This window comes from Emydura macquarii, unplaced genomic scaffold, assembly GCF_026122565.2.
Source record: "Emydura macquarii macquarii isolate MOO-44397 ecotype Brisbane River unplaced genomic scaffold, CSIRO-AGI_Emac_v2 contig_1713, whole genome shotgun sequence".
Classification (NCBI taxonomy): Eukaryota; Metazoa; Chordata; order Testudines; family Chelidae; genus Emydura; species Emydura macquarii.
Genome location: NW_027131850.1, coordinates 2324132 through 2347395, shown reverse-complemented (window position 1 = coordinate 2347395; position 23264 = coordinate 2324132). Strand labels below are relative to the sequence as shown.

General features: G+C 39.1%; 1 protein-coding gene across 1 annotated transcript in view; it reads left to right on the top strand.

The window, feature by feature from the left end:
• Nucleotides 1-23264, top strand: part of SPATA7 (spermatogenesis associated 7) — a 77185-nt gene that overhangs the window by 10584 nt on the left and 43337 nt on the right. Inside the window, exons 2-4 of the mRNA XM_067556358.1 lie at nt 11653-11727; nt 13444-13536; nt 16552-16599. Coding sequence (XP_067412459.1) covers nt 11653-11727; nt 13444-13536; nt 16552-16599 — 216 coding nt within the window. The remainder of the gene's footprint in view (nt 1-11652; nt 11728-13443; nt 13537-16551; nt 16600-23264) is intronic.

The following is a 23264-nucleotide window of genomic DNA, read 5'->3' as shown; positions in this document are numbered from 1 at the left end:
ATCAGATGTAGGTTAGTTTATCCCTTCAGCATTCCTTCTTAAAAAAAACTGATTCAGGGCCAAATTCTTCCCATTTCATTTACACAAGTAGTCCTTGGGATTGGGAATGTGAAGGATCTAAACCTTGTGTTATAGAGGATATATCTTCTAGAGTAGAGCTTCTTAGACTGTGATTGTGGCAGCCATAAGTTTGTTGGGTCCTGTGCAAGATGCTTGAGAAGAGGTGGGGTTGATCTGTTGGTCCGTTAGAAGGTGGAAGGAAAGGATTTCAGTAGCTCATAGATGATAATAGATGGGGGGAACCAAGGAGAGTTGGGGTCCATGTTTATCTTTCAAGGTGATGAGGGAATTATTGGTGGTGGCTGGTACTTGTCAAGATGAACACTAACGAAGATGCACTGCTCCCCTTCACACGCACCCCCCCCCCCCCACACACACACACAAAGTACAGAGCCCTATCAACTACTCAGTTAGGATTAGCCTACAGTCTATGGGGAGAGTGTGCACATGTCCGTATGCCTGCTCCCATTCCGTGTCAGAAGTATCCCATAAAGCACAATGCTACAATGAGCACTTTAGAGCACTGCAGAAACCAATTAAAAATTCTGTCATATCCCAGGCACAAGGACCTAAATGTGCAGTTATAAGGAAGAATATGTGTCAGAAGGTTCAGTGGCAGGAAGGAGAGATTTCAATTACTTGTTTTAAGAAAAAATGACTTAAATCATGGTGAGGTTTGTAAAAATAATTTGACAATTTGTGCTATTGCAATCTTAGATTTCAAAATGTACTTGTAGATGGGAATTATCACCCAGAGAGGGTGTCCCTGGAGGGATCACACTGGGATCTGTTTTTGACTCAATGCCATTCAGTATCTTTATCTGTGTTGTGCAAGGAAATATAAAATCATTGCTGGTAAAGTTTTCAGGTGACACAATAATTGGTGGAATGGTAAATAATAATGGGGGGGATAGTTAAGTTATACAGAGCGATATGGATTGCATGGTAAACTGGGCTCACTTGAACAAACACGTGTTTTAATACAACCAAATGAAAGGTTATATATATATATCTAGGAACAAAGAATGATCCAGACCTGGGTGGTACTGTGTTTTGGAAATCAGCAATTCAGGAAAGAATTTAGGGATCATTTTGGACTATCATGATTTCCCAGTGCACTGTGGGAGCAAATGACATCTTTGGATAAATAAACTGGGGAGTATCAAGAAGTAGGAATATGTTCTTTACCATTGTCTATGGCATTAATGAGACCATTACTGGAATATTGTGTCTCATACTGTGTCCACTATTTGGAAATAATGCAGAAAAGAGCTTTGAGAATGATTTGAGGTCTGGAAAATCTGCCTTACAGTGAGAGAATAAAGTAGCTCAGTCTATTTAGTTTGTACAAGACAAGGTTAAGAGATGGTCTATCATAATGTAAGTAAGTATGTACATGGGGAAAAGATTCTGATAATAAAGTGCTCTTTACTTTAGCAGACAAAGGCATAACAAAATCCAGTGGCTGGATGCTGAATGTAGATGAATTCAGATTAGAAATAAATTGTAGTTTTTTAATAGCCCTGTATTATGCAGGAGATCAGAGTTGATGATTACAGAGATCCCTTCTGGCCTTAAAATCTGTGAAAGAGTGAGTGTAGTTAACCATGGAAACAACTTACCTAGCAATGCAGTGGATTCTCTGTCAGTCTAAGTTTTAAATCAAGTTTGGATGTCTGTTTCTAGAATACATGCTCAAACTGAACAAAAGTTACGGGTTTGATGCAGGAATCATTTGATCAAATTCTATGGCCTGTGTTACACTGGATGTCCGACTAGATGATCATTATTGTCCCTTCTCGCCTCAATTTATGAACAAAATTTATAATGAACTAAATTATAATTATTTTGTTTTTTAAAATGCCACGACTGGCCGAATATCTTGTTCTTAATGTTACAAAACTATTGATAATTAAGGCCTTGATCCTGCAAATATTTAAATAGATATGTAGATTTACTCCTGTTAATAGACCCATTATCTTCAGTGGAACTTATCATGCTTAAAGTTAAGCATGTGCATAAAAGTGTCTGCAGCATCAGGGGCTAATGTATTTTTATTTAAAAAACGTTCTCACAGCATAAAATCTTTGTCAAAACAGAAACCTAAAGTTAAGCTCCTAAACCCAATATATAAACAGTTAAAAGGGGGATTTTCAAAAGCATCTAAACGGCTTAGGAGTGCAAGTCTCATTGGTTTCAAACTGCAAAACTTGAAGGAAAAGTATAGCCCAGTCAAAGCATGTCATCTCTCTCAATTAGCAGACGTTTAATATGTCAGAAAGTGATGTTGGTTGTAAAAGTAGCCCAGCTACTTGTGTATCAGTTTTGTGTTTGGGTTTGTGTTGATCTCACACAAAGGATGTTAATGAGACTCTAAAATTGCCTTTTTCAGTATAAATGAATATTTTAAATACGAAACTTCTTTAAAATTCTATGTAAAATCTGAGATTTTACTAACAATTAGGAAACTAATTAAAGAAAGAAGCACAGAATATCCACTTTAGCAATTTGAGACTATAAAATAGGAAGAAAGTAAGGAATTAGCAACAGGTAAATAAAATATATATTAATAAAGAAATATTTTAAACAAACAAAATTTCATGATTGATATCCACCCTGGCCACTGGCTGGAGGGAAAAAAATGTAAACAGTTCTCATCCAGTTTTCCCTTCTGCACTGCATTGTGTCCTACATTTGCAAGCAACGCCCACAAAAGGAGGTAGTTATAAGCATTAACAATGTGCTAAAGAACCTAATTGATTTTTGATGTTTCTAATTTGTGTTAACTAACTTTGTTTACATTCTGTACCTTGGGAAGCTGCACAGTATGACAAAACGCTTGTGTAAAATACCCCGGGTGAACAATCCAATATCTCTGAATTTGAAGAAATGTGTGACTTCCTATTGCAGTTACATGCATTAGGATATATATGTATACACACACACTTATTGGCAGGAAAAGTTCATTTTCTTGAAATGAGACACATTTAAATCTGAGTAATTTCCTAAATAAAACCAGAACTGGTTTGTGCAGTTCCCAGTACAGTTCTATATATGTATTAGCATAGATCTTAAATCTGTGGTCAAATGTGTTTTACAATGGAGTCCTTTTGCTTACAAGGAAAGAAAAGCACAGGTGTAAAGGTTCTTTATTAATCAGAAATGTTATTATTTATGTTGCTTTTGTGTTAAAAGTCCCCAATCAGGAATGGAAACCCATCATTCTAGGCACTGTATAAGCATGATCATTTCCCCAGAGAATTTACAATTTGAGAGTCTAGTCCAAAATCCACTGAAGTCAGGGGAAGGGTGATCAATGGAAAGATTCCCACTGACATAAATGGGTTTTGGATCAGGCCTTAAATAGATAAAGCAGATTTACAACTCTAGACAGACGTGGTTGTAGCTTCAGACAGCTAAATTCGATATCTTCCATTGTTGCATGCAGTGTAGTTGTACAGAACAGAGACACTGGATTTATAGTTTATTACAACAATCTGTAACCCTCTAACCCTGACATTTTGTCCTATGACTGTGGAGCTGTTAACCGGCCACTCTTTCTTGAATGATCCCTTAGAATATGTGCTAACTACTTTATAGTAAACAATCTGTTCCATTTTGCACTTAGGCCTGGTCTACACTAGAGAGTTTTGTCACCAAAAGTTAGGTTTTGTCTACAAAACAGTGCTGTGTGTACACACTGCATCACCCCCCATCCACACCTCCTGCCAACAAAACTGCCCAGTTTTTTCAGCAAAATAAAACCACCTCACTGAGAGGTGTAGGGCTTTTGTCCACAGAGCTAGGGCAAGGCAATGTCATTGTAGACATTGCATCCCCCTGCAGCAGTGGAGGGGCTGTCATTCTTATTAATTTCACTGCCCTGTGGAGCAGTGAAATTGACAAGAAAGCTGGGGAGCTGTTTCCTGCTCCCACCTGGGAGCAAGGCCAGAAGCCCCAGCTGCTGCAAGCTGCTCGCAGTTGGGACCGGGCAAGCCACGGGCTGTTCCAAGCCTGGCTCCTGGCTGTGAGCATGGATGCGGGCAGCTGCCGCCTGGTTCCCGGCTTGGGGCCGGGACCAGGTGGGTGGCTGCAACCCGACTTCTGGGTCCAAGCCCAGATGTGGGAAGCTGGAGCCCGACTCTGGCTTGGAGCCTGACCAGGCGGGATGCTAGCAGCTGGAATCCAGCTCCTGGCAGGGAAAGGGGACAGCAGAAGTCCCCGCTGCAGCTGCCCTAGCTCCTGGCTGGGACCTGTAAGGGGGGAGAGGGGCAGCCCACAGGGAGCCTGTGGGCTCCCGGCAGGGAGCTGAGACTCTCAGATGGGTCTCTCAGCTCCCCACAGATTCCCCCTTAGTCAGTGGAAGTGCTTCTGGTGAGGATGCACTCCAGCACCCCAACGAGAGCACTGTGGACATCAGCCACCCATGGCTGCAACTTGACATATCTTTTGTTGACTTATTTTTCTAGTGTAGACAAGGCCTTAACTGTGAAGCTCAGAGTACCTTTTCCAGACCTGAAGGAGAGCTCTGTGTGTGGCTCAAAAGCCCATCTCTCTTACCAAGGTCTGATAAAAGATATTACCCACCCATCTTGTCTCTCTAATACAGGACTCAACAAATCCCGGGCGCCAGGTTGCCATGACACCTAGAAATTTAAGTCTGGTGCCTAGTTTTTTTTCTGGGGGGAGTGGCTGCTGCGCTCCAGCCAGGGCACCTCGCCGCTGGACCCACTTAGAGGGGCGGGGCCAGGAGAGGAGAAGGGCTGCCGCGCTCCGGCCAGGCGCCCTGCCGCTGGGTCCACGTTGTCTGGCTCATTTTTGGGCTAGCTCCGAAGCAAATTTGTCGAGCCCTGCTCTAACAGTAGACAGAATGTATTTAGATTGTTTGAAGTGAAAGGTACAAGTCTTATTAGTTACCTTTATTCCCCCTTTATCTTTCCAGAACAAGTCATCTTCACTTACTGACTATCCAAGTCCCCCAGACAACATGCCCTTTGTCAAGCTTACGTATATTTTGTAGCCATGGAATTTGGTGAAGAATCTGCATTTGTGTTCCCAAGTATAAGCCTTACATTTGAATCTCTAGTCTTTGTGCTTGTGAAGATAACTTTGAAAATTCGATTTGAGTGGAAACTGACGTAATGTTGTCTTCTTGAGTCTATGGGGAACCACATGCCTGTTTTTAGAGGGCTCTGTGTCTTCATCTAATTTCCTGAGGTCTGTGCAGTTTGGGGGGCAGATCCTGCTCCTTCCCAGAAGAAAGATTCAGAGGAAACTCTGCAAGATATCTTCCTCTTGGTCCTGTCTTTTGGGTTTTCCTATGGTAGATGGATGATCTTGATCATTGTTTTTGTTTTTTTACAAGTCGGATGTATTAATAGTAAAAGACTGATACAGTAACAAAATATTTCACTTCTTACAGTTGAACAGTATGCCATCTGCTGGTGATATATCCATCTGCAAAAGCAGAAAATTATAATGTCAATGAATGTTGAAAAATAAAATGCCTGATTTTCAGGACTGCTGAGGAGCCACAGTTACAGTTGAAGACAGTGGGAGCATCACATCTGTGAACACCTTTAAAATTAGACCCAAACTGTACAATTTACCTGAATAGGATAATTATAATTACAAGAGTGTACAAAGGGATAGTCTTATGGTGCCTGAACTATTCTCTCTATGGTTCACTCACTTGAAATATACATTAGAGATTTGTTTCATAACTGTACAGCTGGCTATAAAATGTGCGTTTCTGGTATTCTCAGCCTCAGCTATACAACACTTACAAAGTGATGGAAAACTTAGGTTGAATTTGATCAGCTCTGGATGAGAATCTGTTGATTCTATGATCTGTCTGGCCCTGATCTCTGAATTATATAGGTGCTGAATGTCTTCATAATCAGCTAAAATACAAGTCCCCTGCTTCTTCAAGTTTATAATCTATGGCCTCAATCTTTCAAGGACATATCTGCATAACATTAAACATGAGCAGTCCTATTGAGTTCAAATAGTCATGCTTTGCAGGACAGAGGTCTAAATTAGATCATGAACACCACACAAAAGTAACAGAGCATTGGGGGTGAGGGGAAAGATATCAACAAAGACAAGAAGGGGAGAGGTGCTCTTACAAGAGGGTAGCAGTTCCTGCGAAGAGCAGATTGCTAGAGGTTATTACTTTCACATTTGTTGTTGGATGCTTAAGATTTTAATTTTTTTAAAATTATCATTCAATATAATATTTATATTTATTGTTCTAAAACTATAAATATAAATTTCTCATTGAAGGACATTGTGGAAGGAGTGTGTTAAGGATGACTTTAAAATGAACTGGCACACAAGGCAAAGGAAGCTAGTCCAACCAACAGGACAACGTGGAATATGGGCTGCAGATGGCAGAAAGAAGGCTACAAATATATCTACACTAACATTTTCTTTCAGATTTCCTTCCATCATATTACCACTGCTAATAATGACGGGAGTTCTAGTATAGACTATCTGCCAGTATTTGAACCCCTGTATTGTCATTGCTTGCTCGTAGGAGGTCTAGGTGACATGATAGTTAAAAAGCAGCAACCAGTTGTTCACAGTAGTGCCCTACCCTGGCTAGCCCCAGTGGATCTGCACCAGTTATTATGCAATAATAGAAAATTTAAAGGAAAATACTCCTGTAGACACAAACACAAGTAATACGTAGTCAGGAGGCTTCAGTGTAGTCACAGGGGCAATGTTGAAAAAGACTCTAGAGCAGAGATGAAAATATGAGTGTAAATGTAAAGAACCTTGCTGGTGAGGCTGATAAATTGGAATCAGTTATGAAAGGTGAGAGGAAGCCAGTGGAGGAATTCATCAATGATCTGATCATTGATCAAGAGAGATGGTTTTGCTAGTGGCATTTGATATGTATTGGAGAAGAGGCAGGTCAGAAGTAGGGAGGTCAGGGGGAAGAAGCTGCAGTAGTCAAGGAGAGAATTGACTACGGTTAGAGCCAAGAGATAGTGATTTAAATGCAGGAGAAAGGACAGTTTTTAAAGATGTTGTAAAAGAAGAACTGATAGGCACAGCCTGGATGTGACACATTTTATTTCTTGTAGGGAAGAAATAATCGGTGTGTATAGTAGACATTCAGGATGTGAATATGTAGTAACCCAGGTTACAATATGCAGCTCAAATTATTTAGCTGAATATGAAAATTAGCAACAGATGAATCCTGTCCTTTTCAAGAGTAGTTGCCATTGCAGTACCTAACAAAATGGATAGATGCTTTTAGCCTAATGGACTTGATAGCTCCTTCCTTTTTCTATTTACCACTCCTAGGGAATAGTCAAAAGATTTCTATAGCATTTATGCGTTGTTTCTGTAAAGTGTAACATACCTACATTTGGAATACAGTAAAAAGCATTTAAAGAGCTTGCGTAATGGAACTATGTATTCTCTCAGTGTTATGACAGCCCAGGTTTAGAAATGCTGTTATATTATAAAATGAGCATTAGGAAAAGAAGATTCCATCTCACAGTGGTTTTGATTATCTATTCAGGATCTATAGTATTTAATGAACTATGCAGAAAGAAATTCACTAATTTATCCTTATTGAAATCATTGCACCTATCAAAAAAATTAGTCAGGAAAACATCTTAAGATTTTCCCTTCTATTTTGATTTGTATTAACAATGGTTTTAAATTTTTAGATAATGTTTCGGCCGATTAAATGTTTTGAGAAATGCAGTAAATATGTAGAATCCTTGCATGGAGGCGGAGGATATATCTGATCAAACTAAACTGATGGGGCAGGGGTTACAAAAATGTAATCAGATTAAATTGATAAGAACAGATTTAAAAATGTTTATTAAAGATAATGTTTAAACTCTATACCTGATAATTTCTTTAAACAAGAGTTTTTGGACATCCAGGCGTAATGTACAGAATATCAGCAGGTACAGAATTTGGTTGGAAGTCAGAGTACAAGGAAAGCATAATCTGCGGTATCCCAGATGGAGGGTAATAGGTTTGACAGTTTAAAATACAAGCAGTCGGGTAAGAGGGTACATTGTTCATACAAAAGTTACGTTTAAGTATGGTTTGTAAGAAGTAGATACAGTAATGAAAGCGGGTTGACCCTCATTGAGTGAGAATTATGGTATAGCTAATCCTTCAGTACATACGATTTATCAGAAAAAGGCTTTCGATTCGCATCTCATCGCTGATTCACATTGACGCTCTAGCCCATTCTTCTTGGTATTGCTGGTGTCCGGTGATCTGATTGAAAGTTTTTATTGAGAAGATATTTCAGAAAAAATAACAAACAGGTAACCCATAGATTTTTAAAGGGGCGAAGTTATATATAACATCCAGGGACTGTGTGCAGGTTATCGGGAGGTGAGGGGAGTGGCTGGAAGTCCGGGGAGAATAACGATGGATAATCTGCGGGGTCCTGGATGGGGGGTGATGGTGTGGGCGTTAAAGGGTACAAGGGAGTATATGGGAATGGGGGAGCGTCACTGAGTATGCTTATGGGTTACTATTTGGGGGTTTTAACAAATGGAGTAAATAAGTCCATACAAAGTGGGGTGTCCCCCATTAAGTCCGATGCATCAGCAGCCGCCGCGTCCGTTGGTGTGTCCCTCGCCGCGTCCGTTGGTGTGTCCCTCGCCGCGTCCGTTGGTGTGTCCCTCGCCGCGTCCGTTGGTGTGTCCCTCGCCGCGTCCGTTGGTGTGTCCCTCGCCGCGTCCGTTGGTGTGTCCCTCGCCGCGTCTGCCGGTGCGTCCTCCGCCGCGTCCGCCGGTGCGTTCCTCGCCGCGTCTGTCGTGGTGGTCGTCGGTTGGGTCCGCCGGTCCGGAAGGAGGGTCCCGCGGTGGTGCTCCGTCCCTCTCCTCCTGGTACTGCCGGTGGCCGGTGACGTGCTCTACGTAGATGTCCCTACACTTGATCTTAGCTCTAATAGGCCGAGAAGCAATTACAGTCTTCGAGAACCAAAAGGGTCCAATAGTTTATAGCCAGTTTTTAGAAATCATCAGATGCAAACCAATTTTTGTCCTGTTCCCTCTACTTTCTCTACTGTTTTATGTTTCATGTGACAGAAGCAACAAATATAGGCCTTAATCCTGCAAACATTTACCCAAGTATTTAACTTTAAGCATGTAAGTAGATTACTCATCTGGTTAAAGTTAAGCAGATGTGTATATTTTTGGAGGGTTAGGGCCATAACAGAGAACTGCTCTATTTTATCAGTTTCACTTTGTTTCTCTGCTTGTACATGGAGCAGAGGTGCTGGGAAGGGAGAGGGATTTGGACTGGGAAGGAAGGGTAAGCACCAAAGAACAGAATGGGAATTAAAGTGAAGCAACCAGGAAAGAAGAAGGGATAGAAGTAGTAATGAAGAATGGGGGGGAAAAGATACAGAGTAAGAGAGAGAAGAGCGAAAGTACCAAAAATGGAGGTCTTACACAGCAAGATATTTGATTATTCATATTCAGAAAAAACAGATGACTAGCTTTTGGTGTTAATCTAAATAGTAAAAGTTACATTCCTACTCCTAATTTGAAGGACCTTGAATTGGGAGATTAAAAAAACAAAACAAAACAAAAAAACACTATATTTTAAAAATTAATTTAAAAAAATACTACATATCCCTACACTTAAAACAAAAACCTCTTTCTTTTCTCCACAGTTTTTCAAATAGCTTAATTTATTTTTTTTAAATTAATATAGTAAAAAACATAACACATTTCATGTAATGTAGTTGTACTAGAGACCGAAGGATGCAGTTGTATTAGATAATCACACTTATTGGTTACTTTCAGCCTCTTACCTCACAGAGCACCTGAGGTGTGTGTACATCTACTTATGACTATACACCTTGTCATGTGTTTTTACTTGCACTACAGTGATACCATATATCAGTTGTAAGGCAGTCATTCACATGTTCATTTCAGGCTCATTTAACATCTACAGGTGAGAGAGAATGGGCTAGTTCAGCCTTGACCATGAAATTCTTTGAAATTGGCTGCAAATTATTATAGTGAATAGTAAGTGGAGGAAGCACCTTCACTTCAAGAAAGAAATCTTGTTTTCTTGTTTTAGAAAACCTTGTGGATTTTTTCTTTTTGTTTGTTTTATATTTTAAACTCTTGGGGTTCGCCACTTAGAGTGAAGGTTTGTGCATGTTATTGCTTGTAACAATTGCATTATCTCCTTTTAAAAATTGCTTCAAAAATTGGAGTTTCTCAGTGAAATCAAATGGTGATTTTTAAGATTCTAATTTATATAAGAGACAATAGATGTGATTTTTCGAGTGTACTCAATGTGCTAAGCGCTTTTGAAAATCATACTGAATGTCAACAGGATAAACTATTGACCAGTGATCAACAGCTGCTGCATTTAATATTAAGGCATTCTGAGCAGAATAAGTCGATCCTATGATGCTTATTCTTCTGTTACTCCAAACGACTGGTACTAGAGTAAGCATTTGCATGAATACTTGTCATAGAATAGGTGTACTGTGATTGTTTTAGGTCTAAAGATATCAAATAGAGTCTGTGTCAGTCTGTCAAACTGTTGGGAAGTTGAATGATTATTTTTTTTAATGACCTCAGCCAGTGCAAAAACAGGTTACCCTTATAAATACAGCATACCTTGAAGCAAAGTCCTTTTAGTGGCAAGATGGTGTCTCATTGGAGGAAAAAGCACAGATTATTTGTTTCTTAAAACATTCAGAATTTAGCGGTGTAAATTATGGGCATGATGCTAAATTACATCAGCAGCTATCATCTGAGAAGATTACACATACAACAGTGATTTGATGTAATGGATTTAAAGTCCTTGTAATAAAACATTAAAACAAGTTATACTTTCGCCAAACACAAGTTATTGGGCCCTGTACAGGAGTAACTGGATGAAATTTAATGGACTGTGATATACAGGAGGTCAGAGTAGGTGATATAATGATTCCTTCAGGCTTTAAACTCTATGAATCTATGAAAACATCACAATCCTACTTTGTCTGCAGTGTTGTTGTAGCCATGTCAGTCCCAGGATATTAGAGTGACACAGTGGATGAGGTAATATCTTTTATTGGATCAATGTTTATTGGTGAGACAGACACACTTTCAAGCTTATGCAGGCTATTCTTCAGGTCTGGGAAATGTACTCACGTGTCACAGCTAAATATAAGGCAGAGCATGTTGTTTAGCATAAGTAGTGAACACATATTTCAAGGAACCATTCCCTGTGCTACACAATCTGAGCCACCTTGTATTTAATTGTGACATTCTAAATAAAGATCTATGTAAACTCAAAAGCTTGTCTCTCTCACCAACAAAAGTTGGTCCAATAAAATACATTCTCACCCACCTAGTCCCTTTACAGTGATATTTTGGCATTTAGGTAATATGGGAAGCTCATTGAACTGCAATGATTATTTAATGTTATAATGTTAATAAGTCCACCCTTCCAGTTATCTGATTGGCTACCACAGATTCAAATTTCTTATAATAACTGATCTAAACAGACCTGTGTAGCTTTAGAGAAACATGTTCTGCTTTATCCTATTTGTCAAAATATGTATTTCCTTCTAATTGCTTGATATTTTTGTTTAAGTGAGCGAATACCCAGCCATTCCCAGGTGTGGTCCAGCAAGCCCATTTAAAGGACACTTAAGTACTCAGAGCAATGGTAAGTAATATGTATGATTTGATAAGAGTTGTCACTGTTGCGTTGTAGGGACATGTTCGTTTTATGATTTTTTTTAAAAATGTTTATTTCATTAAAACCTTTAACATAAACTCAGTTTTACTGAGGTTTTAATAGTAGTAACAAATAGATGTGCTTTACTGAAAGGACATTTTGGTCCTTTCACAAGTAGGTTTTATATGTCTTGGTGCTTTTGCTGGCTAGAATACATAACATTATAGCTAAAAAGGTAAAAGTACTCCTTTAAGTGTTATTTCTTATGAGCTAATGGCTCAATAAAAGAAATAACAAAGTATTCTAATATGATACTGAGTTTGCTTCCATTCAGGTGATGAAGGAGCTATGGCTTCCGTTGAGCAAAGCACTTAAGTAATCCATGTATAATATAACTTTAAGATTGTGAGTAATCCCATCTCTATTCTGTAAGCCACTTAAGTATGTGCTTAAATGCCTTGCTAAAACAGGGCCTATGTTTTAGGGACTTACTGAACTCTGTCCAATCTAAAATTTTTGTGCCATTAAGATATCTGAAACATGAATGACATGAAGATTGTTTCAATAAAAAGAAATGATTGAACATGATTTAGGGATGATACTGATCTTGTAAGGTGCTGAGTGTGCTGAACTCCCACTAAAGCAGTGGTCACCAAACTTTTTCTGTCATGCATCCCGGGAGCCACAGTCGGGAGTGGAGCCGAGGCCAGGACCAGAGCTGCGGCAGACAATGGAGCAGAGCTGGAAGTAGAGCAGGGCTTGGTGGCGCTCCCTCCCTACCCCCTATGGGGACTGGCCTGAGCCCTGCCGTGCCCCTCAAAATATTCATAGTGGGGTGCGTCCCACGGTTTGAGGACTACTGCATTTTCCTGCAGTCCTCACCTTGGGGGCTGGTAGGTGAATGGAGGGGAGGGACAACTGAGTATTATTTTAAAATGTATTTATTTATACTGATGAAATTTAAACACACATTCTGTTACTGATTTGGAATAAAACTTTTTTAAAGCTTTTTCTGTTCACCTTTGCAAGCAAAGAGACTGGATTGTTACTCCAACAACTTGATCTCAGTAAGGTTTGATGCATGCAGTGGAAGTGATGGAAAAATTGGGACTTTATCAACTCAGCATTTTAACTATGAAAATGCTACCAAACCAGCCCATTAATGTGGGAGAGACAAGTGCATGGGATTGATGGGTGAACACCTGGATTTGAGGCTGTCAGATTTACACTATTCAGTTGTAAAGAGAGAGCATTGCCACACATTTTTATTACCAACTTGCAGTTTGGTTTGTTTAGAGCTGGAGTATGATCCTGCAGAAGATGGAATGACAGTGCTTAGCCGCTAGATTTTGAGGCTATAGTTTAAACCAACACTGCAGGGAAAGGGAAAAGGTAGCAGGGAGAGATGACGTCCTAGAATGAAGGGGTGAATGAAAGCCTCAGTGCCCTCCCCCAAACTAACATGATTCTGAAGTTGTTAGTTAGGAAAGACAGGTGTCCCCTTGGTGCATGTCGCCTGTTAAATTGGCAGGACAAAGGCAAGAGCAGGCCCATGTTCTTGTTTTTGTGGCCTCCACTATGTAACACCGCCTGCCATCCTTGCAGCTCTTGTTTGGAACTGTGTTTGGGTTTGAACTGTTATCAATCAATAACTATTTATCTTTGCATTATTTTTATAACATTCAAATGTGTTTAATTTTATAGCTTTTTGCATTGATTCCTCCCGGAGACTAAATAACCAGTACCTGATCAGGGATCACATGGCTGTTCATTATAACAAAATCCTTTCAGCCAAAGGTAAAAATGTTCATACATGAAACTTCTACATCCAGTTTTAGCTCCTTCCTTCAATTTGCATTAGAATAGATCTGTAACAAGAATTGGGCTGTAGAAAGTTTTTTGTTTTTGCTGGTTCAGTTCCTTGCTTGCATCAATTTGTCTGCTTCCCACTGATAATAAATGTGAAAAGTCATCCAGTAATTTTATGTATGGTTGTTTTTCTCATATTAACATCTTATTTTATTATTTATTTGGGTGATGAGAGAAAGTTACTATTTTGATTTCAGGATGTTTAGTGCTGTGAATCTGTCTTTGATTTCCTTTAATTTCACTCTGTTTTGTTGCTGTTGCTAAGTAATATGCATAGACCAAAAAAAAAAAATCGTCATTAGAATAGGGTTGTGGCAGTAAACACAGATCTATTATTAATCTTCCCTATTCATATAGCAATATCAATGTGCATTATTCTTTACAGAGAAGTAAATTCAAACTTTAGAGTAATGTTTTCACAAAGTAAGTGTTAGGAAGTCTGGAACTTCAGAGTAAATGTTCCACACACACCTTAATTCTCCTCTGGCAGAGGGGAGTGCACACATATGAGAAGGTTCTTGGAGATTATTTAGTTTGGGTGAAGATAAGGTTGGATGAGTAGCTGTGATAAAATTGGGCTTATCATGGAAAGCTAGTCAACCACTGTATCTTCATAATAGTGCAGTTTTATATTGGCTCCTTATGAATGAAGAATCCAACACTTTATCCTCTTTCTTGCCTCATCCTTTTTTTGCTTGTTGTGGGATGATGATCAAAGGAAATCAGGCTAATGACTCTGCTAATCTTCAATTATTAATAATCACTAAAACTCAGACTCATTCAGAGTATGAATAAGAAGGTAATGCCAATAACTAGCTTTATTGGGCACAGAGGAAGCACAGGAAGGTGAATTAGTGGCTCCAGTGTATGTTTTATTTACAATTTTATTTTTCTAAAAATGTGATGGAAGGGAGAGTACAGACTCTTTGGGTTGCCTGCGCCAGTATATTATCAGTCTACAAGTTGATGTTGTTTAGCTATAGCTTTTTCTTTTTCTTTGGATCTCTGCCAAGACATTCATTCTTGCAACTGCAGCATTCTTCCAAATATGCTCTCCTATCCTGATTCATATTTGACAGAAATATACTAGCATCAATCACATTGTTTTAGTATGCACTCATTTTCACTATCCATGTAATCACAGTACATGACATTATAAAAAGTTTCTAGCTGCTTCTCATCTGCTATTGAGAGTTCTGGTTCTCACAATTATGTGTGGCAATAGGGTAAAAGTGTTTGCAATATTCTAACCTACATAGTTACTGAAATGCATGTTCTTGAAATGCATTCAAATGGTTTTTGAATATCACAAGCAACCTGCTCCAGACATGATCTGCGGAGTTGCAGTTCTCAAACATTTTATGCAGGCTGCTTCACAAGTTTCCTTAACAAGCACAACATTTTCATTTTAATCTCTTATTCCAGTTTGGATAAGATAATTCCCAAGTACCTCTGTCTTGTATTGTGGCCTGGTCTACACTTACCTGGAAATTCGGCGGTAGTTAACGGGAGTTACGCAAGCTATGCAGAGTAGCTTGAATAACTCCCATCGACTGCTGTACTTCCATTCTGTGCGGTGTCTTCACTGCACTGTGCAGCACTATGCCACTTGAGGAGGTGGTTTTACTAGGTCAACTTTCCTGATCGATTGAGTGAGTCTTCAATGACTCAGAAGGATTGATCTGATGGTGGCGACTTTGCCGCCGTCAGTGTAGACATACCCTGTATTTTGAATTTTCTTTTGCACCAAAGTACAATTGAGAATTCATAACAGCCACTACAACCTCCTGAAACAATACCTTTTCCATTTAAATTACATAGAACAGCTATTTAACTCGTTTTCTGCATAAATTTAGTGCAAAACTTAGTACATTTTGCTTAATTATGGTAAAACTATGCCCAAAGAGAGAATATTATTGACATTTAGAAACTTAAGATGCTGTCCTTACGCAGTGTTTATAATCCACCTTTCATTAAAGAATCAAGTGAAAAAAATGTAGGTTATAGAGCTGTCTAACTTTTTCTAAAGTCAAATAATCAAGTATGAAGTGCTGGATTTTGGGCAGTGACCCTAGGATAATTGGGAATTTATTAAATATTTTGTGTGCATAGTACTAAAAAAAAAAAAAAAAAAAAAAGTAGGTTTTTGTTTTGTTTTTGTTTGCTTTAAATTTCACAGCCTATTTCCATGCTTCATGGCATAAACTGATCACAAGGGCCCCAATCTTAATAGTCCCATTGAAATCAGTGGGATTACACACATGCTTAAAGTTAAGTACGTAAGTGTTTGTAGGATCAGGAGCTAGTCAAAGTCATGAAGAAATTCCTCTCTCATGAGATATTACCACAACACCAGATGCATTACATTTTTCCACCTTCTTCCGACAGTTCTCAGTGACAGAGTATTGGATATATAATTAGCATATTCCAGTGTCATAATTCCTGTATTGCTCCTCATCCATGCATCACTACACACATTCTTAGGGCCTGCTTTAAAGACAGGAATATCCAGACTTTGTCATCCATGAAAACTCAAAGTCAGAATAAACATGTTTTTATTGAGCATATTACACTGGGGAGCAATGTCTTTTTTGAGATAGTTACAGAAGAATCATACTTTAATTAAACTTCCTTTTCCACAGATGCAAATATATAATACAGTCTGTTTATATAGGGAATCGTCATTAAAATGCATGTTTCCTGTATAATTTAGCATCAAGATTTTTTCCTTGACATTTGATTGAATCTATTAAAACAAACTCCCTGATCTGAATACACTGTAAGCAAATACCACAATGAAAAATATAGATAAACTATTAACCTTTAATTAAACAAGTGTTCCTTTAGTGCCATTTTGGTTATATTTTGTTCTAACCATAGCAAATGTTAAGAACAAGATGTTGCATAACTCACTTTTATTTTATTTTTTTTTATTATTTTCAGCCGCTGTAGACTGTTCACTGCCAAAAAGCAGGTTAACCAGCATCAAATGTAAGTATTTCCTCTGAGATGTTAATTCTTAACACTTTATAAAAAAAAAAAGTTAGGATGTTATTTACTATTAATGTTACAACATTCAAATTTGAAGTAGGGACCTCACAAATACAAGAAAAATCTCAGTCCGCCCCACAACGGCACACAAACTAAATTTCTCACAACACAGTTGAGGCTCATAAACAGAAAACAGGCGTGAGAGAGGAAGCACAAGGGTAACAATGAAAGATCACAGTTACTCAGTAAGGCATATGATCTTCATGACTCTGTAACACTCCTCATTCCCCTTTGTGGCAGTCTGTAGTGAATTAAGCACCAGTCATTATGAATTATGCATCTAGCCAATTCTTGTCAACCTTGAAGACTAAAGTGGTGGTCTTTCCCAGTGTGGATGCAACAGAAGCAGGTGCAATGCAATATTCTCTCTCCCACCTCCCTGCTAATGCGTTGGACCTCTGACCTTAAGGCACCGTGTGGGGTGGGAGGTAAATTCTGTCTCCATATGCACTCAGCCTCTTTATGAAGACTTTTAACAAGAGTAGCCATTAATGCCAGTTTTGGAGGGGTTTTTGGGAAGTTTACACCTGTCTGACAGGAACTGGACTGAAACCAACCAAATCGTTTAACACAAACAACTATACAGCCATCCAATGGTAACAACATAGGTCACTATCAACCCAGGCTGAGCTGCAGTTATTGCCATTGACAGTTGTATCTCTGTATCTAATACTGTTTGTGATAAGAGAAAGGAAAAATATATTGTGACAACAGTGTAAGCTGAAAAGTAGTGACTTTCAAGACATCAGCTTACTGAGTGCTAAATGAAGTGTATCAGTCAAAGAGGCTAGACCTCAGCTGCTTGTTAAATTAACAAACGTATTTCTCCACTGTGTTCGTGTCAAGATACACACTAATGATTTGTGTAGCTGATTCCATGCTTGTATTGTAATTAGCAACAAAAGATAAGATGATGCTGATAAGTGATGTATTAAAGTAGTACATTGGATGGAAGGAGGCCGTGAAATGTGTTTTCTACTCAGCGCAGGATCTAGACCCCCTTCTCTGTACTTAGTCTGAGACACAGCCAAACCAATGTGGTGTGGGGAGACAAAGTATGTGGAACTGGCACAGGGGGTTCACACAGCCTTTGGGTAGCACAGCTCAGTTTCACCGAGGCTGTTAGTTTCCCTTTGGAATGGGTTTTAGGGATGAGTTAGGCAAGGAGCAAAGCAGGGCCAAAAGGTCCACAAGAATCTTTGGATTCACCATCTGCTGTCTTCAGAGGATGCAGCACTGGCTGGATAGTATCACGAAGGATTACTACAGCCTCTAGACTGCAGGAAGCAGCTTCAGATCAGCTGTCCTGAGTTCCATAGAAGGTTGTGGTTCTATAAAAGGTTGTGGGATTTAAATCTTGTCATTGGTGGGTTCTGCAGGTCATCATGCAATGGGATCCTCATATTTGCATTGACATGGTTAAGAAAGCAAGATGTCTGGGCAGCTTTTCTACTCTGTGGAAACTGGATGTGCGTTAGGACCAGGAGCCAGTCGACTGGGGTTGATATGAGCATCCCTGACACTATGCACATGGCATTATTGAGTTGAATATCAAGGAGTTTAGTGTGACTACCCCACTGGCACACAATATTCAGCTGCAGAATGTACCAAGGCAATTCTTGCCATTCATAGGGTCCGTGGACTGGAGCCCCATGATGTTCCAGCCAGTTTCCTAATAAGCACAATACGAGACCTGACTTTTCTCTGCTGTTCTCGAGGTGTTTGTCAGAAGATCAAACTGCGGTTCAGTGTAACACCGAGATGCTTTCCATTTACTATTCTATTTACTAAAACAATGCTATTGCCAATCTTTAAGAGTTTAAATTGTTGTTGAGGAGCAGTAAAACCACATCAGATTCTTTCAACGATGGCCAGTTATGGAATCCTTACAGTAGTGAACAATTATTCAAGGAAGTAGTTCTGTTTACTTCAGGCCCGCAGGATTCAGGAGAGCAGCCACACTCCAGCCCTCCATCTGACAGCCTGCTGACAATGGCTTACCTGGGACCCACTAAGCCCAACCTCAGTGTGAGGCTTTGCCCCGTGATCCAATGGGTGGAGTCCCAGAGTGACTAGGTTGGCTCACTGGACTTCATTAAGCCAGCAGCAGGAACAGGAAGCTGTCCAAAGAAGTGGACTCCACCCTGCTTTGGGCTGTGTGCCTTATGCTTCCAGGTCCTGCAGCTTGATTTTCTGTCATCCCAACCCAACCTGACTCCTGGCATTTGACTTGTGGTTCCTGGCTTCCAGTTTGTCTCCTGCCTCTGACTCCCTGTTATGCTGCCCCAGCCAACTCTTGACTTCAGTCTCATGACTGAGGACTCTGGTTCTTATCACTAGGTCTGACCGCCCATGGCCCAGCCATGACACAGTGTCTGAAATCAATGGGCCATGCTTTTCAATCTTAATTTGTACACTGCTCACAAAGGATTGTAGGTACACTGCACCACTGATGGAATAATAGCACAATTGGGTATAGCAAGGCCTATGCTAGGTATCATCTGCAGCTCTATTGTCGAGCCACACGATAGAACAAATGCCAGATATGGAAGAGAGAACTTTTCTTCCCATCCCATATAAAATGGGTGGTAGTGTCACAGCAACACAAGCACTGAGATTGCTAGAAGTGTACTAAAAAAGAAAATATGAAAAAGATCATTTAAAAATAATCTCTTATCAATTGTCCTTTCCATGTGAGCCATGGGACATGAAGTAGTTAGTGTATTGCCTCTGTTGAAACATATGAACTTGCTGTTTTTTCCTTTTATATTTCATATCTTACTACTTTTTACTTCTTAACTGTGAAAATATTTCCTGTGCTGCCATAATCTAGTATTTACAGCAATTTTATTGAGCCTTTGTAAAGTGTCCGCAATTAGTTTTTCAGATGCTGAATTTTCTTACCATTCTGCTTTGAAGTCCTCTCTTCCCCTCATTGCTTCTCAAAGCATACATTGAGGGCACATTTTCAATATGAAGTGCTGAGATTTATCAGCATGGCTCCTATTAACATTAAAAGAGTTCCAAAGCAGAATCCCTGCATATCATGCTGAAAATTTCCCCCTAAAATTCTGCTGCTTGCCCTGCTAAAATAGCAAGTGAGTAGTTCCTTTTGGGGCTGTTGTCATGGTTCAATGATTGGTACTTATGCACTAACATGATACTGGAGCTGGCACTTTCTCTGAACAACTGAGTGCGTCTGCCTGTATTTAGTGTATTTAGTTTCCACAGTTCTTTTCCCACTATCCTAGCTGGCAGCAAAGCAGGCAAGCTGCCATGCCACTGAGCCAGCAGCAAGCATGTACATGTGTATTAGATCAGCCTTATTGACTTAAAATAGTTGTTAAATGTGAAACTTCTTGTAATGTGAAACTTTTATGTGGAGAATTACCCTAAGCATGTTGATTGATACCAGTGGCCATTAGAAGTCTTATGATTGTAGAACTTGTGCCAGAAAACTTGACAGAAGCCCTGCCAAATAAGACAGGTGCTGCTACAGATGCCTGGATTCCAATAATAACTTTTTCATCCAATATGTTTGGAGGTTTTTCCACGGAGCACGCTGATCGTACACCCTGATCATAGTGATTGAGAGTTTAGGTCTCTTGCTAGAAAAAATATGCATTCTGAGATCTGGCACTCATATGTATGAAGATCAAGTATGAGCCTGTAATTACATGTTTTAGAGGTGATTAAACATCCATTTTTAGGGGGAGAAAAAAACTAATAATGATGCAATCTAACTGATATGTTTCCTTGCCTGGACCTAGGAAATTATCAGGATTTTTATATTAGGCCTGATTTTTTTTTTCAAACATCACCTCCACATGGGAACACATACATTTTGTGTTTTATCACTATCTTTGTGTTGTGAAAGATGTAAAATTTCTGTACAATCGAGGAAAATCAAACTTTTCTGTGTTTTGCTGCTGTGCAGGAAGTTTGCACAATCTGCACTGGCCCTTCCATCATCCCCATATGATTCTTGCCTCATTTCATGCACACTTTCTAAGAATCTATGCAATAAGGGCCCTACCTCATTCCAGAAACACGTGCGTTTTTAATGAAATGGAGTTTTCTTTCAAACACAGATAGGGGCAACAGAAAAATGAGAATGCGTGAGTGTGTGTGGGGGAGGCTTAACTTATTTACTATAACTGCCAAGTTTCCAAGTTCTGTTACTTCCTAATGGCTCGTTAGAGCTGTTAAGAGCTATGTGTAGAGCTATGTTGTACTATGCACTAACGACCAAACCACTTTTCTCAAACTTTCCTTAAAAAAAAATAAAATAACCCTTTAACTGAGATCAGGTTCAGAAAATTTCAGCCCAAAATATAAAACTTCAAAGTAACTGAAATACGGTCTTTAAAGAGAGACACTCGGGCAATCTTATTTATCCCATACTGTTGTCGGCTTCAACTATAATATACATATCTTTCCCTAAAAGATCAACTTGAATTATGCATCTAAACTGTGCATTTTTGCACACAGTGGGTAATTGTGCACAGAAATCAGACATATTGTTTTGAAAACATAATCCTATGTATTTGTCATCTGAATTTCTTGCTAATAAATATGAAAACCAAATGTATAAATATCTTTATGCCCCTGCATTTTGACTTATAGCAATTTGAAATGCTTCTGCAGTTGATACACATTTTTTCCTCTATGAAAGGCAGTTCCTCTGAAGAAGAAATTTATTTAAAGCAATGTAATACTTTTTCATAGATTAAGGCTAGAAGGGACCATCTAGGGTATCTAATCTCTTCTATATTATAGGAGCCAGGAATTTCATGCAGTTTTCCTTGTACTGAGCTCCAATAACTTGTTTTTGACTAAGCATCTTCTAGAAAGGCATCTAATCTTGATCTGAAGACCTCAAGAGATGAAGTCTACATGACATACCATGATAGTTTGTTCAAGTGGTTAATCACCTTTTAAAAATCTGTGCCTTATTTCTAATTTGAATTTGTTTGTCATTAATGTCTGGCCATTGCTTCTTTTTATGCCTTTTTCCACTAGATTAAAGAGCCCTTTAGCACCTCTTATTTTCTCCCTGTGAAGGTACATATACATCATAAACAAGTCACTTCTCCAGTCGTCTTTTTGATAAGGTAAACAGATCAAACTCTGTAAGTCTCTCACTGTAAGACATTTTTTCCAATCCCTGAATAATTTTTGTGACTCTTCTCTTTTAAATTATATTAATAATATTCAATAAAGATTGTCACAAACTACATTGAAGAAAATTACATTTTACATATAACTATGATTTTCAGCCTAGTCTTTGCCTCTTCTTTTTTCTCCCACAATTTTGCAATTATTTGTGTGTCAATTTATTGTACAGACACTATCTGATGGACGCTCTGGGGAAAACTAAGATGAAAAGACATGCAAATGGAAATTGTTTTAAGGAGTAAAACTTATTTTAAAAGTGTAAATCAGTGTGTGATGTAGGCATAAATTCAATCAATTCCTCTTTGTTTTCTGCCAGTGGGTTTTTTCCTTCATCAGTGCACTTTCTGTCATATGCAGCATGAAAAAGGCAAAAGCAAGTTTGTGCTACTGACCGTAATCCATAAGAAATAGGACAAGTAAATGCAGAGGTGTAAAATACACACAAGAGTGGTCCCAGTAACTCTGTAGTTAACAGATGTCCACTCTGTGACTTACAGGATGATTCAGGGCCTATATCTTCCTCCTTACAGGAAAATCTAACCAAGTCTCAGAAGCAGCTGATATAAACCTTTCATCTTAATGGCTCAATTATTATACTTGCAAATAGTATTTATGAAAAGATGGAAAGAACACTGCATCCTTTTTTCAAAATAGGATACAGTGCTAACTTATTTATTATTTTGTAAAAGTGGCAAATCAGGAAACTTACAAATTGACTTGATTATTTTTGGGGAGCAAGAGGGGATGCATTTTGCCCTTTGTGGGAGTGGAAAGCCAAATAGGCAAGGGGAGATTTTGCAATTATGCTGCCCATGTGGGAATGGTGGAACAGGATGTGGGAAACATGCATAGAGGATGAAAAGTTCCAGAGGGGTAGCCATGTTAGTCTGTATACAGCAAAAACAACGAGAGTCCTGTAGCACTTTAAAGAGGATGTTTGTCCTTGCATTCTAAGGAGCTGTGCTTTCTACCTGTATTCGCTGTGGAGCTGTGCTCTGTGTGGTCTCCTTCTGCCACAGAGGGGCTTTTAAGAAGTGATGGGACTACGGTCATTGAAGCTGTGTAGCCCACAGAACATGTAGCAGGGTGCATAACAGCTGTAAATATGAGTTTACCTAGTAAAAAGACCTAGCAATAAACTAATTCCAAGTAAAAGCTGAGTATGGACCCGAGGATCCGGCCCCATAGAAATATATTGCTCTTACTAAGTGCACCTCTCCTTTTAAATTTGCTAAATCAGGTATTCATTTTCCTTTTTTTATTTATTAAAGTGAAAATGATCACTAGCATTATTGTATATGAAGTATTACCAAATGCTGGTGATACTCTGGCCTGGAAGCGCTTAGGGCAAATTTTTGAAGCGAGGGTGCCAGTCCGGTCCGTCAGCATAAATGAGAGCAGCTTGAGACTGTGTTAATCTACAGCAG